Here is a 21,935-nt window from a genome sequence, read left to right as displayed (position 1 = left end):
CCTTCACAGCGAACGAAATAGACTAAATAATCGAAGGCGCCGTGTGCCATTACCAAGCCCCGGGCTGGCCGGCCCTCAGCTCGCGCGTGGCCTGGTTGCCACAGCGCCCGTTTCTTGCGTACGCGCCTCTTCGTGAATAGCGACTAACGCAGCCGAGCCGCGGCTCCGGCCTGCGTCACCGGCGTGAGCGCCGCGTCTGACGGTGCCCGCGCTGAGGCAGTGAGCTCAATGGCGTAGTTGGGCGCGGGGCGGGCGGGGGCTGAGGCGCGGCCGCTGAGGGGACCCGTGAGGCGAGAAGGATGCCGCCGTGAAGTCCCGGCGTGGCAGCCCTTCTGCCTCGCTTCCCTGCTAAAGTGTGGAGTCTCTCTCCTCGCCCCTTGTTTTCAAAGTAATTTCAGTTGAACAAAATTGAGAAGAATTGAGAGTGAACAAAATGGTGGTCGAGTTAAGGGCAGAAATACAGCAGGCGAGTACCGGCGAGCAGCCTTGGGGTACAAGAGCTGAAGGGAGCGCAGTAGTTTTGGTCTCTAGGTTTTCTTTCCTAATCTTCTCCAGAGTGTCACTATGAACAGCCAGAATCTGTAGTAAGGGTTCCCATTATTACTTAGTTTCACACAACCCTTCACAGGAAGGTACACGGGAAGAACGGATCATTGCAATGTGGCACAATTTAAGGATGTTCTGGGTTGTCAGATGTGATCTGGCATCACGAAAAAGCTCTGAACAGCTTGTGCTATGAAAGGAAGTGCAAATAGTGAAGCCGTTGGGATGTTTTTCATTATGTCTGAGTAACAATTGTAATAATCAAAGTTCTTAAACAGGATTTTACAAATCCGAAGTAATTCTGATCAGCCGGATTAAAATGCATCACAGGAATAGGTTCTGGTTTGTTGATCTTCAAAATCCATAAAAGAAAAATTACTACTTTAAAAAGTATTTTCTGGAAGGGATTAATTTTTCTGCAACATTTTAGAGCAGATTATTTAAAGTAGAGGTGATTTCCCTGAATTAGATTAGACTTCCGCTAACTATGTACTTGTAAAAGTTTACCTGATTTCCATAGGAAGAACATGAACTTCCTCTCCGAAGGAGCAGGACAAAATCAGAGACTCGTCCCTCAGTGCTAACTCTGCTTTTGGTGTGAGTTGTTCTGTCTTGTCCTTCACTGTAGCTTGGAATACTGATTTTGCTAGTGGTCATGGTGTTAACTTATTTCATGTATGCCTTCTGAATGCCTTCCTCACATCCTTTGTCTATCCACAGAAGCTGCTTGTGCTACTGTTCTTGCAATGTTGAGATAAGAGCGTTGTGATGCCATGGAGACACTGTGTTCCCAGCCCTCCCTGGTGACTGAATCCCCTTTCAGCTCTTTAAGAAGAGAAAATAAGGATCATTCTCAGTATTTTTAGCAGTTTTTGATTTCTTAAATTTTTCTCCTGTAATGGGGTGTCTTATCTGTTGATTTGGTAAGTTGGGATATGCTTATGTGTGTGTGAGATTTAGATTAAATACACTAAGTGAAGATGGCCTCTCAATTTTGAAATATTTCTGTGTGGTTGCCTTGGTCCCTCCTGTACTTTGTATTCACCGAGATTGTTGAACTGGGTTTTTTGTAGCTTCATTTGTGAAAGAGCTCTAGGAGAGGAGCAATGAGTCAATCTGTGTACACATGACAGGTGATTACGATGCTTAGGAGGTGTTGAACTAGAACTAGAAAATGCAGAAAGCAAGTTAGTGTTTGAAACTCTTACCAACTCATGGAGTTTTTGTTTTCAGAACTATACTAATAGTTCTGACATTAATTAAGACATTAATATTGCCATAAAATCATTCAAGCTTGCCAAAAGGTCAGAAGGACAAGGATCTAGATCTCTCGACTTCTATATAGTCAAAAGTAGCATAAGTTGAACTATCCATATGGTAATAGATAAATACTGTAATGTCACCTTCTTTGGTGAATAACACATCAGCTACAAATCTGGATTCTTTGTGGGGAAGTGGCTGTTTGGGTATGGTTGAGATCATATTTGTGCCTAAAGCAATTTAAAAGCAATTCTTCATGGAAGAGAATAAAACATTAATTCTAAGTAGTGGATTAGCAATTTTGTTAAGCGTTGTTCTTTGTGTGTGCTTGTAAAACACAAGTGTAGGGTTTTTTCTTCTGTACTTGCTCACTGTTTAAAACTACTGGGCTGCATTGATGTGCCCTTTCTAACCTTTTTAGTCTGCTGCAGAAGTGGGAGAGGCTTGTCTCCTGGTTCAAAGCCTGTTCCAGCTTTATCAAAAGATGACTGTTAGAATGGGAGAGCTTTGCTTTCTCCTGAAAGTTGGAAATTTAAATGCTAATAAAATACATAGCAAAATCCTTAGCATCCTAAATTGCAGTCTGGCGTACTAAATGCTGTCTAAATTAATGAGTTGATTGACAATACTCAGGTAATGCAAAAGAGCTGTGTAATTTCTAATTCCTTGTCTTTGGTGTTCTGTATATTAGAAAGCAAGATTATTAATGAGTAGAAAGACATTTATATAATTCAGAATGTCTCATTAGTGACATGCGCATCCTGACTTTAAAGCTGAGATGAAATCAAGTTGAAATGCTGAAAAAATCCCTAGGGAGTTTCTTTATAATTGCTGCTATGCTTAATATTGGCACTGTAACAGTTCCCCACTCCATTAGTTCCTTTTCTGCCGGGTTAATCCTGCTCTTTATATCCATATATACAACGATCTTTGAAAAAATTTGGCTGTTTCCTTATCCAGAATTAGGGACCATTTGGTTTATTGAGGAGCAGTTTCTGATCAAAGGAATCTGTATGACCACTAAAATGAGTTTGTTGTTTCAAAACTACGGCTTTATGTATAGTTAAATTACTCCAACTCTGCCTTCCTGGTCTGTGGAAGAAGGGGAGGAAGGGAATTGTTGCAAACCTGTTGCTATGGCCACGTAGCAGGGGCTGAGCTGTTTGTGCGGCTGGAATCCTGCTGCATCAGCTGCTGCTCGGTGAGTCCTTCCTTACACTTTGCTACATGATGAAAATGCTCTCATTAGAAACGTTCTTTGGAACACCAGTAAGAAATCGGTACCCTAATAAGGGTCTCCTCCCCCAGCAACTCACAGGTTTCATTACATAACCAAATTGATATGTCTCAGGTGAGACATCTAAATGCATTTGTGATTTTCATGTGAACATTTTTCTTTTTCCATGTCAGATGGATTTCATTCTTTCTGAGCCGATCTTGGATGAAAGTTTGATGTTGTGCCCAGAAATGTGGCAGCTTCATTTCTCCTTCTTTCTTCTTCTGACCACATGAAATCTGGGATCCTCTAACATTAGTTAATGTGCTTAGTGCAGAGGCATTTGAAACAATGATGAGCAAGATTTTTAAATTAAACACTGCAAAATCCTTTGAGGGCAAGCAGTTAGGTTGAATTAAGTGAACAATTCTCCACCCTCCCAGGGAATTAAGAGTTGGTGCCTTGTAGTTTCAGAATGCTACTACAGCTATGCACACTGAGGTGGTCTTTCTACATGAGAATCAGGTTTCCTTGCATGCAAACTGAGTTGAAGAACTGCCAATTTTACCGAAAAGAAAAAAGAAAAAAAGATGACAAGTCTGGAAGAACTTGGTTAGTTTCTATCATGTGGTCCCTGTATTGAGGTAATTCCTGAATATTGTATTTCTCTTTACATACTTTTCATCTTGTAGAATTTAACTGAATTTGGAGGATGAAGTCCAGCCTAATGCATTTGGTTCCTCCACTGAGTAGAGAAAGAATAATCTCCCAGTTTCCCAAGGTAAGCATTTTTTATCCCTCTGATCACATGAAGCCCTTTCCACACTGATCTATCTTTCCATTGTGCTAATATGGTATTTTAATTTAATTTAATGTACACTTGTTGTCTTCTGTTAAAATTACGAATTATTTAAGATTCTTTCAAAGTTTAATGTGATCTTATATTCCCGTTCAATGCTGATTTCTTTAATAATAATAATCTTCATTCTTCTTTTTAACCTTTACAAAAAGTGACTCTTGTTACGGAAGTGTCATCTTAAAACATTTATCTTGTTTTTTCAGCAAAACAGTAATAATTACATGCTTAAAGAGCTCCAACACCGAGGGCAAAGAGGAACCACAGCTGACATTAAGTTTGCAAAAAAATCTAATTAGGAGGCTTTGGTTGAAGAATTTGAGGCAATTTTAATTTTCTGTTTGTATAAGAACTTTAGTCATAAAGTAGATCAAATCTAGTAGGCACTGTAGAAAAACACACACAAAATACCTTTGATGTCTCCAAAGACTTGTATTTGAAGTGTAAGAGAACAGTTAAGGACAGGGAAGGGCAAGGAATTACCACTTGGTTTTTTCAGTTGTTCAAAAGATCCTTGTAAGGGAGTTAACATTTTTTTCCATTCTTGATCTCAGCCATGTATTTTGCTTTCTCATGAAGAATACTACAGGTATTTAAGCAAATGCAAGGTAAAGTGTATTTTCCTCATTTTTAACTAATTCCTACTTAAAGGACTAGTAATAAAAACAGTGCTTCACACTTTAAAAAGACTGAAAAAACTTCATAGTGATAATGACTTGCTGGTGGTATGCTCCCATCTGTGTTTGTCTTGTGTGTCTTTGATCATTGGGATAATTGAAGGCACTTACTGTTGTACAGAATGCTGAGCAAATGGATTTGGCCATGGGCGCTTAGGCAGTGCTGGGACACTGACACTCAGAATGGAGCTCAAAGGATGGTGTTGTCCCAAGGGGCTTTTACAAACACAACTGTGGGGAAACCTTACCGCCTTCTAACCCAATGTACTGCTTTTCTTATGCCAGGGTAACCCTGTTCTTGGCAAACCCTTTGAATAATCATTTTATCTGTTTTTCCTTGCCTGTTTGACTTCTTGCCAAGTAGCTATCACCCAGTTTGTCCCAGCAGCTGTTCTCTCTTTTCAGTGGTACACACCTGAGGCCTGTCTGCAGTTTAAAGAGCACTTCTATGCACAGGTTAGGAGTGCTTGTCAGCAGAGCACTGGAACGGCTGGGTAAGTTTGTAGTAACCCAGGTATGCAAGGAAGAAAGTATTTTAAGCTCTTTACAGCCTCCTTTCTTCATAGGCTTCCCCCACCCCCTATTCCTCGTGTTCCTCACTCCAGTATGTTTCGAGGCAGCTAAGCCCCTGCATGTGGCAGTTCCACAGTAAATGAGTCAAGTGCCTCTTCGTCTGCTGGTATAGATAGCATTGAAAAAATCGTGTAGTAGTTTAGCAAGAAAAAGATGTTTAGCACCCTTTAAGTAAACACTTAGTTCAAAAGATCTAACAGATCAGCCTTGCAGTGTTCTCTGTAGGTGTTCCAAAGGACCAGTTAATAAAGGCTTTGGAGGGATATAAAGGCAGCAGTTCTAACTTTCTCGAAACATCTAAGAATCTAGTTGTAGTCTTTTTGAAGTATACATTCTAAGAAGTTCTCTTAAATGGTTCCTTAAAACTGGAGCAAAATTCTGGTAAATATATAGCATTTAAAAATCAAAATAAGCTGGTTTATGCTCTATTAATAATCTTGGAGTTGTTTTTCCCCCCCACTTTATCTCTCCCCCAGAACTGTTACTATTACTGATTTAATCTCTGAAGCAAGGCAAGAAAGCTAAACTGTGTTAGAAATCATCACTATTCAATTAAAATAAATAGCTGTACATTTTAGTGATAAATGCTTCTGGTTTCACTGCGAAGGATCTTCCATAAAGCGGAGCTCCTATGAATACTGACAATTAGCTCACTATTCTTCCAGCTCTAGAGTTGCTGACATGAGACTTGTCATGATATCCATCTTTAAATGCAACTTTTTATTCATTTCACTAGGGAGTCTTGCTAAAAAAAAACACTTTTAAAGCCAAAATATGTCACCCTGAGAGACATCAGTGACTTTATTCCTTTTTTAGAAACACAGTCACTATCTTAGTTTCATATAAATTTGTTACAAGTGTCTGGACAATTTTCCAAGTAAGACATACTTTATTGAATTGAGGTATTTTTTCCTTCCATTACTAAGATGTATTTGTTTGGGATTTTTATTAGTAGTATTTTTTTTATTTCCATAGTAAACCAACTCTTTAAGTAATTTATTCTGGTAACAGAGTATAACTAAAAAGCTAATATTTTGTCTTTGTGAATTGAATTAAACTACTTTTCTGTCACTGCTTTCTAGATATGATTATTATTTGGTCATTTAGGTAACTTTTTTGGTGGAATGGGGATAGGAGGGCCAGCCAGAGTGTCTTGTACTGGTAAAGCTTGACAGGAATAACCATTATCTTCCTTTTCAATTATCCCAAGTAATAAAATATTTCTTTGTCATTTGGAAAGGTAGTCTGATAAATTCAGTAGCTAATGTCTGCATTTAATACTCTCCCAATAGTCCATCATTGTGTTAAATGGTCTAATCTAGGGAGTTTTTTCCCCAATACAAATTAATGGAACACACAGCTCTAAACCATCACTTACTTTTTGGCTTTTCCCTTAAGGTCATTGATTTTATTCAGTATTTTCTCAGTAACAGTTAATCAGGAGCATAGGGGCCTGTGGTCACCCAGTTGATGTTGACTGGCACATAAAACTGGTGGGGGTTTTTTGTTTTGTTTTGTTCTTTAAATATTAGTCATACAGTTTACTAGTCAATTTTTCAACTATTTAGAATAGATAACTTGGAATCAGCATCACATGGAAGTTGATGTAACCAGAAATAGTATTCAATAGAAGATTAACTCCTTTGTTTAAAAACCCGTCTTTGATAGAAAAGAACATTAAACATCTTAAGCCATTTCTATAGCATGTGCACAGGAGATGTCAATCCAAGTTAGGTTAACAAATAAATTTAAATTCACTTATCCACTGGTATGTCCTAAAAGAGATACAGTTTCAATTTTAAGAATGCAGGTTGAGTCACCTAAAGCCCATCCGCTGTATCCTGTGGGAGGACCTAGAGCAAAGAGGATTATTTGCATGAAGCCGGGTTCAGATTAATATTATTCCAGATAGTCAGAAAATGTATTGGCTCTAACCCTGTGGGTTGTTTTTCCCAGAGACACATTCTGCAGTGGGTTATTTTATTATCAGCAATTACTTATTTCTGCCCTTGGGACTTCATTTGTACTATTAAAGTCAGTGAGAACTGTGGGATAAATTGGAATGCAAAGGATGTAGATGGTTTTATGTGTAACCTGCCAAATGTATATACTTGTAGTCAAAGCAGTTTTAATAGAATAAAATTTGCCCCACTGAATTGAAATTAAGAAAGAAAAAATAAACAGAGTAAGAAATGGACTATTTCTGCTCCAGAAGGGTTTGGTTTTTTTGGTGGCTTTCTTTCTCGCAATTTAAGACTCTGATCGTGAAGCGCAGAGGCAGGTCGGTAAACTGAAGTCACAGGTACATGTGCTTCTCACTTGCAATTTAAAGATCCAAATCAGAATTTTTAGAAAGAGACTGTTGAAATTACTACTAAAACTATATAACATTTTCAAATATTTATAACAGGCTGAAAGTATCCAAAGTGGTTGTGGTAGGAGACCTGTATGTTGGGAAAACCAGTCTTATCAACAGGTACAGTATATCTTAGCTGATGGTTTGATTCTCCCGTTTCTCAAATAAATGTTATAACGTTTCCATTTCCGGCTTTAGAGCAGCACTTCATGGTTCTGGTTTGAACCTGAACCAGTACTTCATGGTTTTGTTATTAAATGAAGACAGAACGAAGTCAGGAGTATGAGACAGGCTTGATACATCAACACAGAAAGTTGTGCTCTAGCACTTCAATCAGTATGTTATATTCTGAAGTGTTTGTATCCAGTAAAATATGATACAGTGTTTTCTTAAGGAGTCCAGTCTAAAGGCTAAACAATTGGAAAAAAATTCCGGTGTCTGAGTCTTGATTTCATTTGGCTCATTATTTATGACCCAAAATATATTCCCCTGTAACTAAAACTGAAAAATACTGTATCTCCCTTGAGAGCCCAAAGATGTTTTACTGAGTCTCATACTATCCTGAGAGCTTACTAGATATATGTGCTTTCTAGTTTGTTAAATAGTATCTCCTTTTAATTAGTGTCATGATGTTTTTATGTCTACTTCTTCATTATATATCAAATCCACAGTTAGTTTATTCTTTTCGTCATAATTTACCCTAGACAGTGTTAGTTTTGCAATTATTTGTAATTGTGTCTTACTAGTATTTCATTCCCTTTTTTTAATTGCAGATTTTGTAAAGATAATTTTGACCGAGACTACAAGGCGACCATTGGAGTAGATTTTGAAATTGAACGTTTTGAGATAATTGGAATGCCATATAACCTCCAGATGTGAGTTGAAAGAGCATGGTTAAGCACTGCACAGAGTACAGTCTCAGCAGAGCTTGAATTGCTGCAGGCTGTAGTGGAATAAAGATTTTAAAAGTATAATACAATTGCACAAAGAATAATGTGATCTGAAGAAAAGATTCTGTCTCTGGACTTGCAGTTTTAGTAGAAATTTTACTCTGGGATTTCTCATCCCTAAAAAATATTACAAGCTTGTCAATGAAAACGTGTCTTGGATGTCTTGCACTATTTCAGTGGAATTCTATCTTTTTTACTTGAAGTTCATGAAAGAGAAGTGGAAGCTTTTCCCACAGCTTTGTCTAGTGCTAGTGTAACCCCAGTCTGTGATTCGGGTTTAGTAGGCACAATGAGCACTGAACTTGGCTTTACTAGGAGTTTTATTCCTGCAGTCATTGTAATTAATGTTAAGCTGTCCAGTGATTTCAACATCTCTTAATTAGTAACTAATTAATTATCCCTAAATCGTAGAAAGGCTGGAGTGGTTTTATTTGAATATGAACCTAATATCTTTGATTTTCAACTTTGTTTGTCAGACTAGTGGGAATCCTGCCCTTCTCCCACCTCTTTGGGTCTGCAGAATGGTGTCCCTTTATGTTTCTGATAGCCAGAAACATTGTTCTGTAGAGGGCATTATTGAATCATCTGTAGTGTGACCCAGAGTAGAAATAAGATGCTTTGCATGAGGTGTTTTAGTGTATGAATCTTAAAAACCTTTTCACTGATGTAAATAGATGGCTTGTGATATTTATTGAAAAATATTTAGAAATCCATTTCCCACTGATTTCACTGCAGTTGTGTTTGGGAAATTCTGCCAGGTGCTATCCTTTTGGAACTTGAGTCAAACTGAAGCAATAGGGTCAGGTTGCATTATCTGCAAAATCTTCAGAAGCTGGGTAGAACATTTCCATATGATAAGCACTAGTGCCCCCTCTTGCTGAGAGATTTCCATACCAGATATATTTGCAAGTATCCATGACTGGCAGTACAAGGCTTCAACAGAACCCAAACCTCTGTAGTGCTGGCAGTAGCTGAGGGCACTGCATATCATATTCATTAATAAGAAGGACATCCTTGATTTTATTTCATGGTGTCATTAGTACCTGGTAGACTGAGCTGTTGTTCTCTGATTTGTAGTGTAGGGACAGATATCTTATCTAGCAGTTGCAAGATTCTAACATGGGCTAATACATGACTTAGCTAGTATTAGCAGAGAAAATTGACAAAATTAGATTGTCCTAGAAATGCATGCAAATTACATTGATGAAAGAAAAAATGTTTTAAGAAAATGATATTACCATGCAGAATACAAATATTTGAATTGTCTCCAAAATTATTAGTATTTTTTTAAAAAAGGTAAAAATGGAGTTCGCATGTCTTCATTGAATAATAGAGCTTTACTGTTTTTCTATCAGTAGTTAATGAATAACATGTTCCAGATGGTGACACTTCTCTGGTATCACATTCTTCTCTGCCTTGTACCAGTCTGCTGATTCATTAGCATGTTTACTCAGGTTGCCCTGGGTTTCATGAACCTGAAATTTCTTTTTCTCCCTGTTGCACAGATGGGACACAGCAGGTCAGGAGAAGTTCAAGTGCATTGCATCTGCTTACTACCGAGGAGCAGAGGGTGAGAACAATATTAATTTGATCTTGCCTGTGTCAGGAGGCTGTATTTTGTACAGCAACATATATCCATATATGCCTCTCAGGAGGGTACCTATAGACACTGTGGTGGAACGGATTGTCCATTATTGCAGGGAAGAAGGGATGAAGAAGTTTATGACTTAATGTGTTGTCACATCTGCAAGCTCTGAGTGTTCTGATGATGCAGCGATAAAAAGTGGCACTTGTGCCTAGGAGGAAAAGAATTTGAGGTTGGGTCAGATTAATGCTGGAGTTAGAAGTGGATATTTCTGGCTTTTCCTTTGGTAAGAGACAATCCTGTGGGAATTAGTGGTCCCAAAATGAAAGGGTTAATAGCACTATAGACTGCAGACTATAGATACAAGGTTGAAGACTAAGGACTTAGGTCTTATTGGTTGCTGGAAAAGGAATGAGAAAATGGATAATCCTCCACCTCCTGTATGTTAAATCTGTTCTTACACCTTATATGTAAACATTCTCTCTGTTTAACAAGATGGGTTGGAGAGACTTCTGATACACTTTCTAATTTAATTACTTTTTTTTTTCTGTTCTTGTCTTTTATTGCAGTTATAATAACAGTGTTTGATCTGGCTGATATCCAAACTTTGGATCACACCAAGTAAGTTTCTGCATTTTGGCTTATCTTTTAAAGGTTTTACAACAGGTTTAATTGCCTTGCATATGTAGGTGTTAAGAACTTGCTGGATCATGACTGTATTTTCTATTGAGCTAAGAAATGAAAAATTACAGTCACTAGTTTGGATTACATAGGGTGGGATTTTCCTGAAGAAATTGGAGGGCATAAATTTGGACTAGTTACACTTGACTTCTTTTAAAGTCAGTACAGAGAGAGAGGCACTTCAATAAAAGCTTGATTCTTCCAAAGCTAGACATGCAGGAAGAGATGAAGTGCACCCCAAAAGCATTCTTTTTTTTTTTTTTTTTTTTTTTACTTCATTTGCTACAAATAGAATAATAGGCTGGGATCTAATGTCAATGATAAAATTGATGAGATGCATCTCATGCATAATTTCTCATGAGCCTTTCATTTTTTAGGTACGCTGTTATTCCAAAATTTTCTTTCTCTAGTTTCTGTGATTCTGATGGGAGACAGACTGTCAAAAAGAGGATGGAAAATTAAAAACTCCAACTCTATATGTAGATATAGCTAAACTTACTAGTTCAGATCCTTGTAATGATTTGGTTACAACAACACGGTAATCGTTATTAGTAAACTTGTTCTGGTTTTAGTGCAGGCTGCAAAACCCTGCATGGATCAATGATCCACACTACTGTCGCAGCTCAGAGCATATATATTTCTAATGTGCGGTTGTGACTGTAATGCAAGTACAGACTTCTTTACACCTGTACTCTGTCTTATTTGAATGTGTACTATGGTGCTTAGCTCATTTGCATAGGACTTTGTAAAATAATATATATATTAGTGTCTTTGCTTGGCTGAAAGTAATTGAAGCCTGTGAACCTGATTTCCCACACATGCACACACTCCCTTCCCTCCTTGATTTGTGTTGGATGACTCAAGAGAAACTTGATTGCCAGAGTAACAATAATATAAAAGCTTGTGAGACAAGAATCATACAGCCTTCATAGGGAGCTGTTTTATAATGCTGAATAGATTATTTCACTCTTCTTTATTCCCATTTGTATCTAACCTGCTATGTGGTTCATATCTTGTCATTTGCTTCTTGCTTTCTTATTCCTTATCTTGCACCAAACTTTGCCCTCTCCCTTACACTGAGAAATATCCTCCCTGGGTGCTAAAATGATTGTTGAATTTGTACTCTGCCACGGGTATGATTTTTCCTTAGTGGAAGATGTGTATTCAAAGGAGTTGGAATAGCTACCACTCTCTCCGTCTAGAAAAAAAGGCTTTTGATACTCTCACATAAGTTCTTCTCTCACTTTTCTTGTGACCCTATTTATCTGTCACCTTCTCCTGTACTCCTCGTTCCCTCTGACTGATTCTGTCATTTCTCTTTTGTATTTCAGACAGTGGCTAGAAGATGCATTGAGGGAGAATGAGCCATATTCCAGCTTCATCTTTCTGGTTGGAACAAAAAAAGATTTGGTGGTAAGTAAATTGAATGCAGATAAGGAAATCAGATTTTCCCTGGTTCCTCAGGTGATTTCCCTTACAAGTTGTGCACAATGTCATTGAGATAAAGACCTTGAGTGAAAAACTTTAAAAGATAAATTGAACAGCACACTTGGAACCAATTTAAAAGACTTTCTGAAAAAAATGGGTAGTTAGTGAAATATTTCTTACATGACATTTTTCAAGCATATTTAAACATATCTAGTAATCTTAAAGGTTTTGTTGTTTTAGTTTTTAAGGGATAGTGTATTCATTATTCAGGAACAGGGGAGATTTCTTACCTAGTTGAACATCACATAATTTTCAAAAGAATAAGCTGAATGCAGTCACTCCATACAATTCTCAGTCTTGTGTTTATCTTTCTGTAGCTATCAATACTTCATTTTTAAAGCTTTGAAAACAAACTTGTTTCTTCTGTTACTGGTTGGTCCCCCAACTCTTCTGCTGAGAATGATGGGGTGACAAGAATTTGAAGACCAGTAACTGGACTTCGTACTTGATAGTTCTTTACCAGGCAATGTGTTAGATACAAGGGTCACTTGTTAACTGTTGTTTTGTTTCAGTGCTGTGGGAAATGAGTGGAGACATCCATTTAAAACCAGTACTATATACTTGAATGTTCTTTCAGTCATGTCTGATTGCCCAAGTCTAGGCAAGGTCAAAAAGGCCACTGAGAAAACTGGAAGCATCATAGTGTAGGTGCTATGGCAGTACCTCTGTGCTGTTACCAGCCCAGACACACTTCTTATGTTCAAGTTGTTCCGTGGTGTTTGTTTGCCCAGTCAGATGCTGTGTGTGAAATGACAGAGCTGGATGCAATCCGTTTTGCCAAGGAGATGCAGGCAGAATACTGGTCGGTTTCAGCCAAAACAGGTAAATTACTGCAAAGGATGTAAAAATAGCATAACCACAAGGTCTGATGTTGAAGTGGGAGGAACCTATTATCCCCCATTGCCAGGTTTTTGTTGTTGTTCTTGCATTTTGTTGCTATTAGAAACTTCAGGCTTATTAATGGCTGATTTTATTTGAGCATTTGTATGTGTGCTTTCACTGTCGTGTTTGCAGAAAGAACTAATCAAGCTGCTTTGCAATATCTGAGCATGTTTAATTCATAGATAGTTACATAAATACACATGTGCACTACTACTCAATGTTTGCAATGGAAAAAGATTATACCACAAACTCAATTCTCTCTGTTGCTGGCTAAAAATAAAGGTGCAGCACAGGGTACAGTATTCCAGAGTAAGGAAATTAGAAATTCTTTCTGCAGTGATCAGAATGGGAGACAGATTGTTGGAGAGGCCTGTTCAGTCCCAGTATTGAGCAGTGAGCTGTTCATAGATGTGCTTGTTATGCTTGATCATCTGTTTATGTGCCTTTATAAAAACACATAATTTCTGTCTTGTTTCCTAGGGGAAAATGTCAAAGAATTTTTTTCCCGAGTTGCTGCCTTGGCCTTTGAACAGTCCATGATGAAGGAGCTGGAGAACACTCCTGGATACAGGGCCCAAATTGGGGCAGGAAATCTGATCAGTATGTGGAGTTTTGCTTTTTGTGTGCATTTTCCTTGTTTATAGTCCAAAGGATTGGAGAGGTTTTTCAAGCATTAGAGCCAGTTTCAAACACCTGCAAGCATATTCATATCATTGTCTGCCCAGGTTTTAGCCTACAGGAGTGACTGGGCCTGCATCCAGCTTCTATTACCCTTAATATCAGATGGTATAATTTCTTGTAAATTGATTTTATAACTTTTTTGTTTCCACAGAACTAGAGAACAACATTATGGAAGTTGCAGAAGACAATGCTCAAGTCAGCCTGAGTTGTTGCTAACTGTCAACTGTTTCTGCAAGTGCCACAGTTCTCTGCAACAATGCTCTCAAACCAGAAACAGAGCACTTTAATTTTAGAAACGAGGGAGGAAAAACTTACCCAAACTTTCTTGCTGAGAGTTCCCTTGCTGCTGCAGGCTCACCATGCAGGGTGGTACAATTGTTAAGTAAGCCGTTCTCTGTGTAGTTGAAACATAACATCCTTGTCTTAATGCAAGAAGACATTGCCAGTGCCATGTGCTCACCTGTCTGCTAGAAAGGCTTGTAGTCAAAAATTATATCATTTTAGTGTTGTTCTTTGATAATTCTCTAGAAGTCTTAGCTAGTGAACTGGCATTCTTGTGGGAGCAAGAAACAAGTGGCAGTTCAGAATGAAGGGTGCTATCAATATGGTTTTGCCTTTTAAAATCATCATGTAAAATAACTCTGATTTGCTTTTATGCATTCCAAGTATTTTAAAACTATTTGAAAATAAATTCTTTTAAGTATCGGGTCTGAAAGTACACAAATGCAGACTGCATAGTTTCCACTGTGGTTTCTCTATCCAGGAAAAATCTGTATTACTTTTCATTTTCCACTTGAGAATCAGAGCCCAGTATTAAATATTTCCAAGCCTAGAAGAAGTCCAGGTAGGAACTTGGTTATGTTAACACAGCTGTCTAGTATTTTGAAAACTTTGCCAGATAAGAATGCTATTCTTTTCCATTCTCTTGAATAAGAAAGAATGGTCACACAGGTGCATAATATGGAAAATATATTAGTTCGTTCTGTTTTTTCCAATAGCTCTCTGAACTCTAATATTTAGTTGTGAGTATTTAGAATTCCATGTTTCTAGGATTCATATTCAGCATTTCAAGCTTGCTGGCATTAAAAAAATTATATATAATGCTCTAAATTTCATACTGCAATTACTTTAAATGGAAAGAAAGAAGAAAACCTATGAACAATTACAAGGTACAGTTTCTTGAGATATTTATTCAATCATTGCAGAAACAACAGTATCCAGAAAAATAATTACAATAGGACCTTTCAGATTTGAGCTGCTGAGAAATAAAGACATTTGTTAATAAAGAAATGCATCAATCTGAAAATATTCTGGTTTCTCTGCCATTTTCCCCACTTTGATAAGAAATGGGAAAAAGTGGAGAAAAGATATCTTGAACATCCTTTTTATTACTTTTTTCTTATTACGTAAGTTAGAGCAGCTTCCTAGAATATGATGAATAGAGATCTAGGAACTCTGTGTCTTTTTTTTATCGGACAATCTTCACTTTGGCAATTGTGCTGCCTGTTGGCAAGGGCACAAATGTAGCATTTGGTGGAAAAAATGAATCTGTGAGGGTACAAAAGGAGCTCTTTATCCAAATGTATAATATTTTGACCTTATGATTTTCTATGCAGTTGTTCAGTTCCCAAGTCTCACATGGAAGGTGAATTTACACTGTGCTTGTAGCATATGCTGTGCTGGGTGGGCAGCATGGCCACAGCCATTGTGTTTCCTGAGCCTGAATGAGAGTAGAGGAGATGGTTCACTCTGCTGCAGCAAGTCATGTTACCTGGGCTTCAGTGCTGACATGAGATAGTGTTTACCCTGCAAAGTGAGTCAGGAACAAATCTAAGAAAATACTCAGTTTTTTGTTTGGGTTTTTTTTTCCCACCAAGGGAAAAGGTTTCTCCAAAGGGTTTCTTTTGTTGCTGGGCTCAATTATTGTACAAAGTCACAGAGATGCAATCTCTTCAACAACATGATCATGTTGCCTGGAAAATCTACTGGGACAGTTTTTTCCTAGGGATTCAGTACATTGCATGATGTCATTACTTTTTTGTATCATCTGAAGCTCCAAAAACTCCACATACAAAGGCAATACTCTGTCAGTCATCAGCTATCATGGGGCAGTGGCCTGAGTCTGTCTATTAAATGATGAAGACTTTGAGACTGGGTGTTTTTTTGGTTGGTGGTTTGTTGGGTTTTTTGTTGTCTTTTTTTGTTTGTGTGTTTGTGGTGTTTGGGGTTTTTTTGCTTGCTTGGTTGGTTTTAAGGGTGCTTTTAGCACCACTGAGGCCTCCCCTACAAAGAACTCTGTATTAATAATTCATAATCTAAAATGAATCTCGGATCATGTTGCAAATGATGAGTTGCTTAGGAAAGCACAAAGGAAACTAACTATAGAAAACAAATATAAATTTATAAGTTCTACCTGGCCAATGTTTTATCTATGTATGTTAATCCATTCTATCAGCAACTTAATTGACTTTGAAGAAGCCTTAATATTTTGAAAAACAGTGTTGAAAAAACTTTATTAACTCTAACCATAGGTAGGCTAAACCACAATTTCTATACCAGTTGAAATCCCCACAGTGATCATCACAACAGTCACAGTTTCAGCTTCCTTGTGGAATTTGCAGGTGAGAAATTGAAGTAAAATTTGGAGTCAGTCTGAAGCCTAAGGTAAAGAGCAATTGTAATAATCCGTTTCCCAAAAGAAGTACATGTTGTGCTGTTTCTTGTCTTTAGTAAGTAAAAGCTAACGTGTTAATGGGCTGTGGATGCATTTGTGCTGAGCAAACCCACGGGTAATGGATCAAAAGCCATTTAAGAAAGCCACCTGACAAAGTTAATTTCTTACTATAAAAGGCCATTCTTTTAATTTTTAATGGTGCTATTTCACCTTTTGAGTTATTATTTGACTCTTAAGGCATGGTTATTTATATTCACATAGGTCATGGGATTCAGAGCTTTCTGAATCCTGTTGGTTCCCAGCTCAGGTTTACATTGCGGTGGAACTGGAGTCCATTCTCCATGACTAAATCTCTCCCCCTCTGTGTTTTTTTTAGCTTTCCATCAATAGTTAGAGGTTGTTCTAATGTAACACACTGGTGAATGAATGCTCTGAACACTGTGTCACATCCTCTGAGCATGCACGTTGAAATTAAATGTTGGGCAGATTGTAGGAGAATCTGTGTTTGGTAGTGGAGAGGGTTGATCACTTTCCTGTATTTTTGGTCAGAAAGCTGTTCTCACAGCGAGGGATTGCCATTGTCTGAATTTGGAGGAGTTCATAAAATGATTTAAACTGGATGGGACTTCCCAAGACTTGTCAGCTTTGTTAAACTCTACCAAGAGTGCTGCTTTGTGTTAACAAAAATACGATTTTTTCGTTTAAGCCACATATTAATTAAAAATTATGTTTTATTTCTCATTTTAAAAGCTCAGCTTATGTCCTACAGTTTTTTGGTGGTTTTGTTTTGTTGTTTTGTTTTTTGGTTTTTGGTTTTTTTTGTCCTTACAAAACCCCCGGTTCTTCCGCATGGGGTGACGCTGTAGAGCAGTTCCCAAGTGACAGCTCGAGAGCTTTCAGAGCCAAGCGGCTCCTCTTCCCACAAGAGGGAGCCCGGCGGTCACTGCAGGATCCGATCTGTGCCGGCTCGGAAGGGCTTTGCGATCCCTCACCAGCCAGCAGAGGGGATGTGCTGGGCAGGCCGGCCCGAGTTTATCCCTTCATCGCAAGATTCTCAGTCTCAAATCACAGTTGTGTCTCTGCCACAGTAGTCTTAAAGAAATTTTGTATCCTATTAAAATACTACTCTGTTGAATGCATAAAGTATCAGCAAAAATTCAGAGAACATTTCAATTCCCAGTGGAATTTCTGAAGTTGCACTACCTCAGTAGATAAATAGGGTGTAGTTGTTTAACAGTATTATTCACTAAAAGGTAAGTGTGCATAGAGAAATCCCTCTGCTGACTCATCAGAATTCTTAGGCTCTCCAGAAAGGACACAAATGTCAGAAAAGTGAACCCAGATCAAAACTGCTCTAGAAATAAATCAGAATGGTGAGTCTTCAGTAAAAGTTCTTTATGAATACAGAACATATCCCAATGATGTGAGATACCATTGTTTATAACCATACCAGTACAATCTTATTATTCCTAGAAATACATTGCATGTCAGAATTTTGTTGGTCAAACTGGCACTAAGCAAACAAATAGTATGAATGGATAAAACACATTTTATTTTATTTCTGTGACAGATTCAGAATTCTTGAAAGATTTATAGAGTTATTTATTAAACATATAGATTTTATTACCATTTAGGTCATAATCTGTTTTCCATATAGGTCAGCCACTGCCTGTTATGTGTTAAAAGCCAAGGAAACAAGTGCAGGAAAAGCAGTTAAAGCCAGGAAACAAAAACCAGGAGGGATGAACTGTGCAATATGAATGAATACATGATTTGCCATTTGTGATATATCTGAAAATACCCCAAAATATTTTGATTGGCATATAAAAAAGCATGAAGAGGAAAACTGTTTTATGTATTTTGAAACAGTACATATCTCAAAGGTGAGAGAACTACTCCTGTGGAGCTGTGCTTTTCCTTCCTATGGGATTTTATTAGTTCTTATCAGGGCTATATCCCACTCTCTTTTCTAGCAACATGTACCAGAAAAGATATGCTTCACCACAAACATGAAAGAAACAGTTTTTTGGGGATATGAGGGATACATAATCACCTTTTCCTGTCTTCCAAACAGGCAAGATGGAACTTTGATTGTATTCGTTACCCTTTTTCTAGAGGTTGAATTAATACATGAAAAGGACACACACCTTAAGCAACATTGTGTACTTCAGAAGGAAGTGTGATTTCAGAAGTAAAATAATACCCAGCAGCCAGAATTCTGTTTAAATCATTTGCCATCCTTCATCCAGAAGTGAAGTGTGGGACTGAGTTACTGGGGCTAAATAATATACAAGACAAAAGTGAGACTAATGCCCAAACAAAGCAGCCTTTATTTTCAGTATCAGAGTTGCCCATTTCAGAAATCCAGCTTGTCATTTATTGGCAAGGAAGGTAGGATTGAGGGAATGACAAGCTTGCTATTACTCAGTACTTACATGAGTGGGGGAAAACGTGACCTTTGAAGGTGAGCTGCATCAGTGCCTGGGGGGCGAGCCTTGGTGTGAACTCAAGAGAGAGCAGAGAGACGTGCTGGCGTTTATACATAATATATGAGGGCATGGCTGTATGAACGGGAATGGATACCTCCCTGTGCACACAGGGCTGTGTGCACGGCATGTTCTTAACCAGGCTTAGCTACGGTCATGTCTGCACGGTGTGATGATGCCCAGGCCTGTGGCTGCAAGTGCGAGCAGGCAGGACCGCTCACGACTTTGCCTTTGTCTCACGGGCAGCCGTCAGGAAGACGCTGGGCCCCCCCGGCCCCCCCACCTCCCCGGGATCCCCCGGCCCGGCTGCCCCTTTAAGAGGCCCCAGCGTCGTGTCAGTGCCTGCGCCGGGTGCTTCCCTCCCCTCCCCTTCCGCAGCGCCGCCGGAGCCGGGCCGCGATGGGCTGCCGCGGGCAGCGGGGGCCGCGCCGCCGGGGGGGCTCCCGCGGGGCCGCGGGGCGCTCGGGCACCGCCGGGTAACGGCGGACCTCGGCCGGGACGCGCCGCCGCATCGCCGCCCCGCGCGGGGACCGTGTGCGCCCCGAGCGCAGCACAATAGCCGGGAGGAGGAGACAGGGAAAGGGGCAGGGGGAGAGGAGGAGAGAGAAATAGAAAGCACAACACGGGGGCTGGCGAGGGAGCGCGGAGCGGAGGGCTCCGGAGCGTGGCCGCGCTGAGGACCGTGCCCAGGACGGCGGCGACAGGAGGTGGGTGGGGGGCGATATTTACCTTCCCTCCCCCGCCCCGAGCCCGCTCCTTTGTCCACGCGCTTTGAAGTGCTGGGGGATCGCCGGGGTGGGAGCATTGTTGTTCGCCAGCAAACGATCAGTCATGCTGGAGAGAGAGTAGCGAATGTACGCGGGGCTGGGGCCGGCAAAAGCAGAAGGAGACGGGGAGGAGAGAGGATTGGCAGAGAGGATTGCTGCCTGCGTCCCAGTGCCCTGCATGGACCGTGAAAGAGACGCGCTGAGTTGACCCTGCCCGAGCTGTTTCTGCTTCTACATGTGAGATCCGGTTGGTTTTTTCTTTCCATCTCTCTCTTCAGCCTCCTTCTCGTATCCTCCACTTACTCCCGTATGCAAAATGGTGGACCCTGTGGGGTTTGTAGAGGCTTGGAAAGCACAATTTGCAGACTCTGAGCCTCCTAAAATGGAGCTGAAATCTGTGGGAGACATCGAACAGGAACTGGAGATGTGCAAAGCATCTATCCGGAGACTGGAGATGGAGGTTAACAAGGAGAGGTTCCGCATGATTTACCTGCAGACTCTTCTGGCAAAGGAGAAAAAAAGCTATGATAGACAGAGATGGGGTTTTAAACGTATTTCTCAGTTGCCTGAAGGGGGTGCAGAGCAGCAGATCCAGGACCTGCATCATAACCAGTCTGCTGACCAAGACGAATATGAAAAAAGCAAGTCACACCATGGGGAGGAAAAGTTCAAACCTAGGATACCCTCTATGCGAAAGCTGTCTACCCAGAGTGATGGGTCAGACCTGTCACCTTTGGACAGCCCCCACCATGGAGAAGGAGAGCAGGACAGGTGTAAGTATTATGGTGAAGAGAAACTGAAGAGAGTTGTAGAAGATATGGAGAATCGCTGTGATACAGATGGCTCTCCTTCAAAACACAGATCGGCTTCCACTCGCAGACTAGTGGGATCTGCTGAGAAGGAGGGGTCATTTGAACCTAAGGAGAGAGGGAACAGCACCAGTGTGGCAGCCCTAAGGTCCAATTTTGAGAGAATGAAGAAGGTTAATTCGCATTCTTCTGGAGATAGCAAGGATGTTATTGAAAAGCCCTTTTATGTGAACATGGAGTATCATCATGAGAAGGGTCTAGTAAAGGTCAACAATAAAGATGTTTCTGATAAAATAAGTTCCCTTGGTAGCCAAGCCATGCAAATGGAACGCAAAAAGTCTTTGCACTCCCTCCCTTCTAACATGGTACCCAGCTTCAGCGAGTTCCAGAGGCCGGCCTACAGGGGAAGGTCTTCAGAGAGCAGCTTTCTCTATGATGGAGAATATGAGGATGCTGAACTGAACCCCAAGTTTCTTAAAGATAACCTGATTAATGCCAATGGCAGCAACCGCTCACCTTGGCAGCCCATGGACTTTCAGCCGTATCAGAGTATCTATGTTGGTGGAATGATGGGGGAAGGAGAAGGAAAAGGACCTATTCTGCGAAATCAGGGCCCAACTGACCAGGAAAAACATCTCACATGGCCCAGGAGATCTTATTCCCCCAGGAGTTTTGAAGATATTGGAGGAGGATATACTCCTGATTGTAGCTCTAATGAGAACCTTACCTCCAGTGAGGAAGACTTCTCCTCAGGACAGTCCAGCCATGTCTCCCCCAGCCCCACCACTTACCGCATGTATCGGGATAAAAGTCGTTCCCCTTCCCAGAACTCACAGCAGTCCTTTGACAGCAGCAGCCCACCAACCCCCCAGTCTCAAAAACGGCACCGGCAGCAGCAGGTCATCGTGTCTGAGGCCACTATTGTGGGTGTACGAAAAACAGGACAGATCTGGCCAAGTGATGGAGATTTACCCTCTGGGAGATGTCACCAGGACAGCTGTTTGCATGGGGACACAGGTGTGTACCAGCTTTTCGCTTAGTCTTTTAAAGGTACAGAGCAGGGAATGGCATCGTGGACATGAATGGGAGACCCTGGGTGAATCACTGTGAGGGGGCAACTGTTTCATGTGAGATTTCTGTGTTTTAATTTGTAGTTTTGCTGTTTTAGGAAGATCCTATAGAAGTATATGTCAGACAGCATTTTAGGAATTCAGGATTCCCAGAAGGGTTGATTCAGGCCTCTATTGAGAGGATCAATGGAGTCCCATGTTAATCAGTTCTTAAAAGTTTCAGTGTGAACACTGAGGTAAAAAGGGGCCAGAACTTCACCAGGTATTCACCATCTGTGGTGAATTCACCTCCAGATTATTCCCTCCCTCGTATTCGTGCACTATGGAGTACATAAACTCTACCTCAGAGGTGGTAGTGTGCCAGCAAGCCACAACCTGAGG

At 40.1% G+C, this 21,935-nt stretch overlaps 3 protein-coding genes across 8 annotated transcripts in view; 2 read left to right on the top strand and 1 right to left on the bottom strand.

Annotated features, from left to right (window-relative positions):
* Positions 1-160, bottom strand: part of RSPH14 (radial spoke head 14 homolog) — a 70,007-nt gene extending 69,847 nt beyond the window's left edge. The window contains exon 1 of the mRNA XM_042015096.1: positions 54-160. The gene's annotated coding sequence lies outside the window, so the exon portion shown is untranslated. The remainder of the gene's footprint in view (positions 1-53) is intronic.
* Positions 161-262: 102 nt separating this feature from the next.
* RAB36 (RAB36, member RAS oncogene family) lies at positions 263-16,500 on the top strand. 5 transcript variants are annotated; one of them, XM_042015099.1, is made up of 14 exons: positions 263-388; positions 1,064-1,140; positions 1,264-1,466; positions 2,867-3,004; positions 3,712-3,800; positions 4,958-5,046; positions 7,536-7,601; positions 8,255-8,356; positions 9,937-10,001; positions 10,586-10,637; positions 12,029-12,110; positions 12,917-13,007; positions 13,548-13,667; positions 13,900-16,500. In XM_042015099.1, the coding sequence occupies exons 5-14, from the start codon at positions 3,732-3,734 to the stop codon at positions 13,962-13,964; spliced, it is 801 nt and encodes a 266-aa protein (XP_041871033.1). In that variant the 5' UTR covers positions 263-388; positions 1,064-1,140; positions 1,264-1,466; positions 2,867-3,004; positions 3,712-3,731; the 3' UTR covers positions 13,965-16,500. The 5 variants fall into 5 exon arrangements, with proteins under 5 accessions (XP_041871033.1, XP_041871032.1, XP_041871031.1 ...); XM_042015098.1 differs by lacking the exon at positions 2,867-3,004; XM_042015097.1 differs by having other exon boundaries at positions 1,264-3,004.
* A 2,881-nt stretch (positions 16,501-19,381) lies between these two features.
* Positions 19,382-21,935, top strand: part of BCR (BCR activator of RhoGEF and GTPase) — a 99,611-nt gene continuing 97,057 nt past the window's right edge. The window contains exons 1-2 of one of the 2 annotated variants that reach the window (XM_042015126.1): positions 19,382-19,615; positions 19,954-21,501. In XM_042015126.1, the coding sequence (XP_041871060.1) occupies positions 19,992-21,501 (1,510 nt within the window). In that variant the 5' untranslated portion in view covers positions 19,382-19,615; positions 19,954-19,991. Of the gene's footprint in view, positions 21,502-21,935 lie in introns of both variants that reach the window. The other variant, XM_042015125.1, reaches the window with a different exon arrangement.

The sequence above is a fragment of the Corvus kubaryi genome, unplaced genomic scaffold (assembly GCF_017639235.1).
Source record: "Corvus kubaryi isolate FWS band 111438036 unplaced genomic scaffold, C.kubaryi_AGA036_p1.0 split3-37173, whole genome shotgun sequence".
NCBI classification, from domain to species: Eukaryota; Metazoa; Chordata; class Aves; order Passeriformes; family Corvidae; genus Corvus; species Corvus kubaryi.
The sequence above is the reverse complement of the archived record's forward strand: the minus strand, read 5'-3'. Positions and strand labels throughout refer to the sequence as shown.

Coding starts and splice junctions, on each gene's coding strand:
- RAB36 (XM_042015100.1), top strand. CDS start 3,732: ATGAAGTCCAGCCTAATGCATTTGGTTCCTCCACTGAGTAGAGAAAGA. Junction 3,801..4,957: donor TAATCTCCCAGTTTCCCAAG/GTAAGCATTTTT, acceptor CTCTCTTTTCAG/TGGTACACACCTGAGGCCTG. Junction 12,111..12,916: donor GAACAAAAAAAGATTTGGTG/GTAAGTAAATTG, acceptor TTGTTTGCCCAG/TCAGATGCTGTGTGTGAAAT.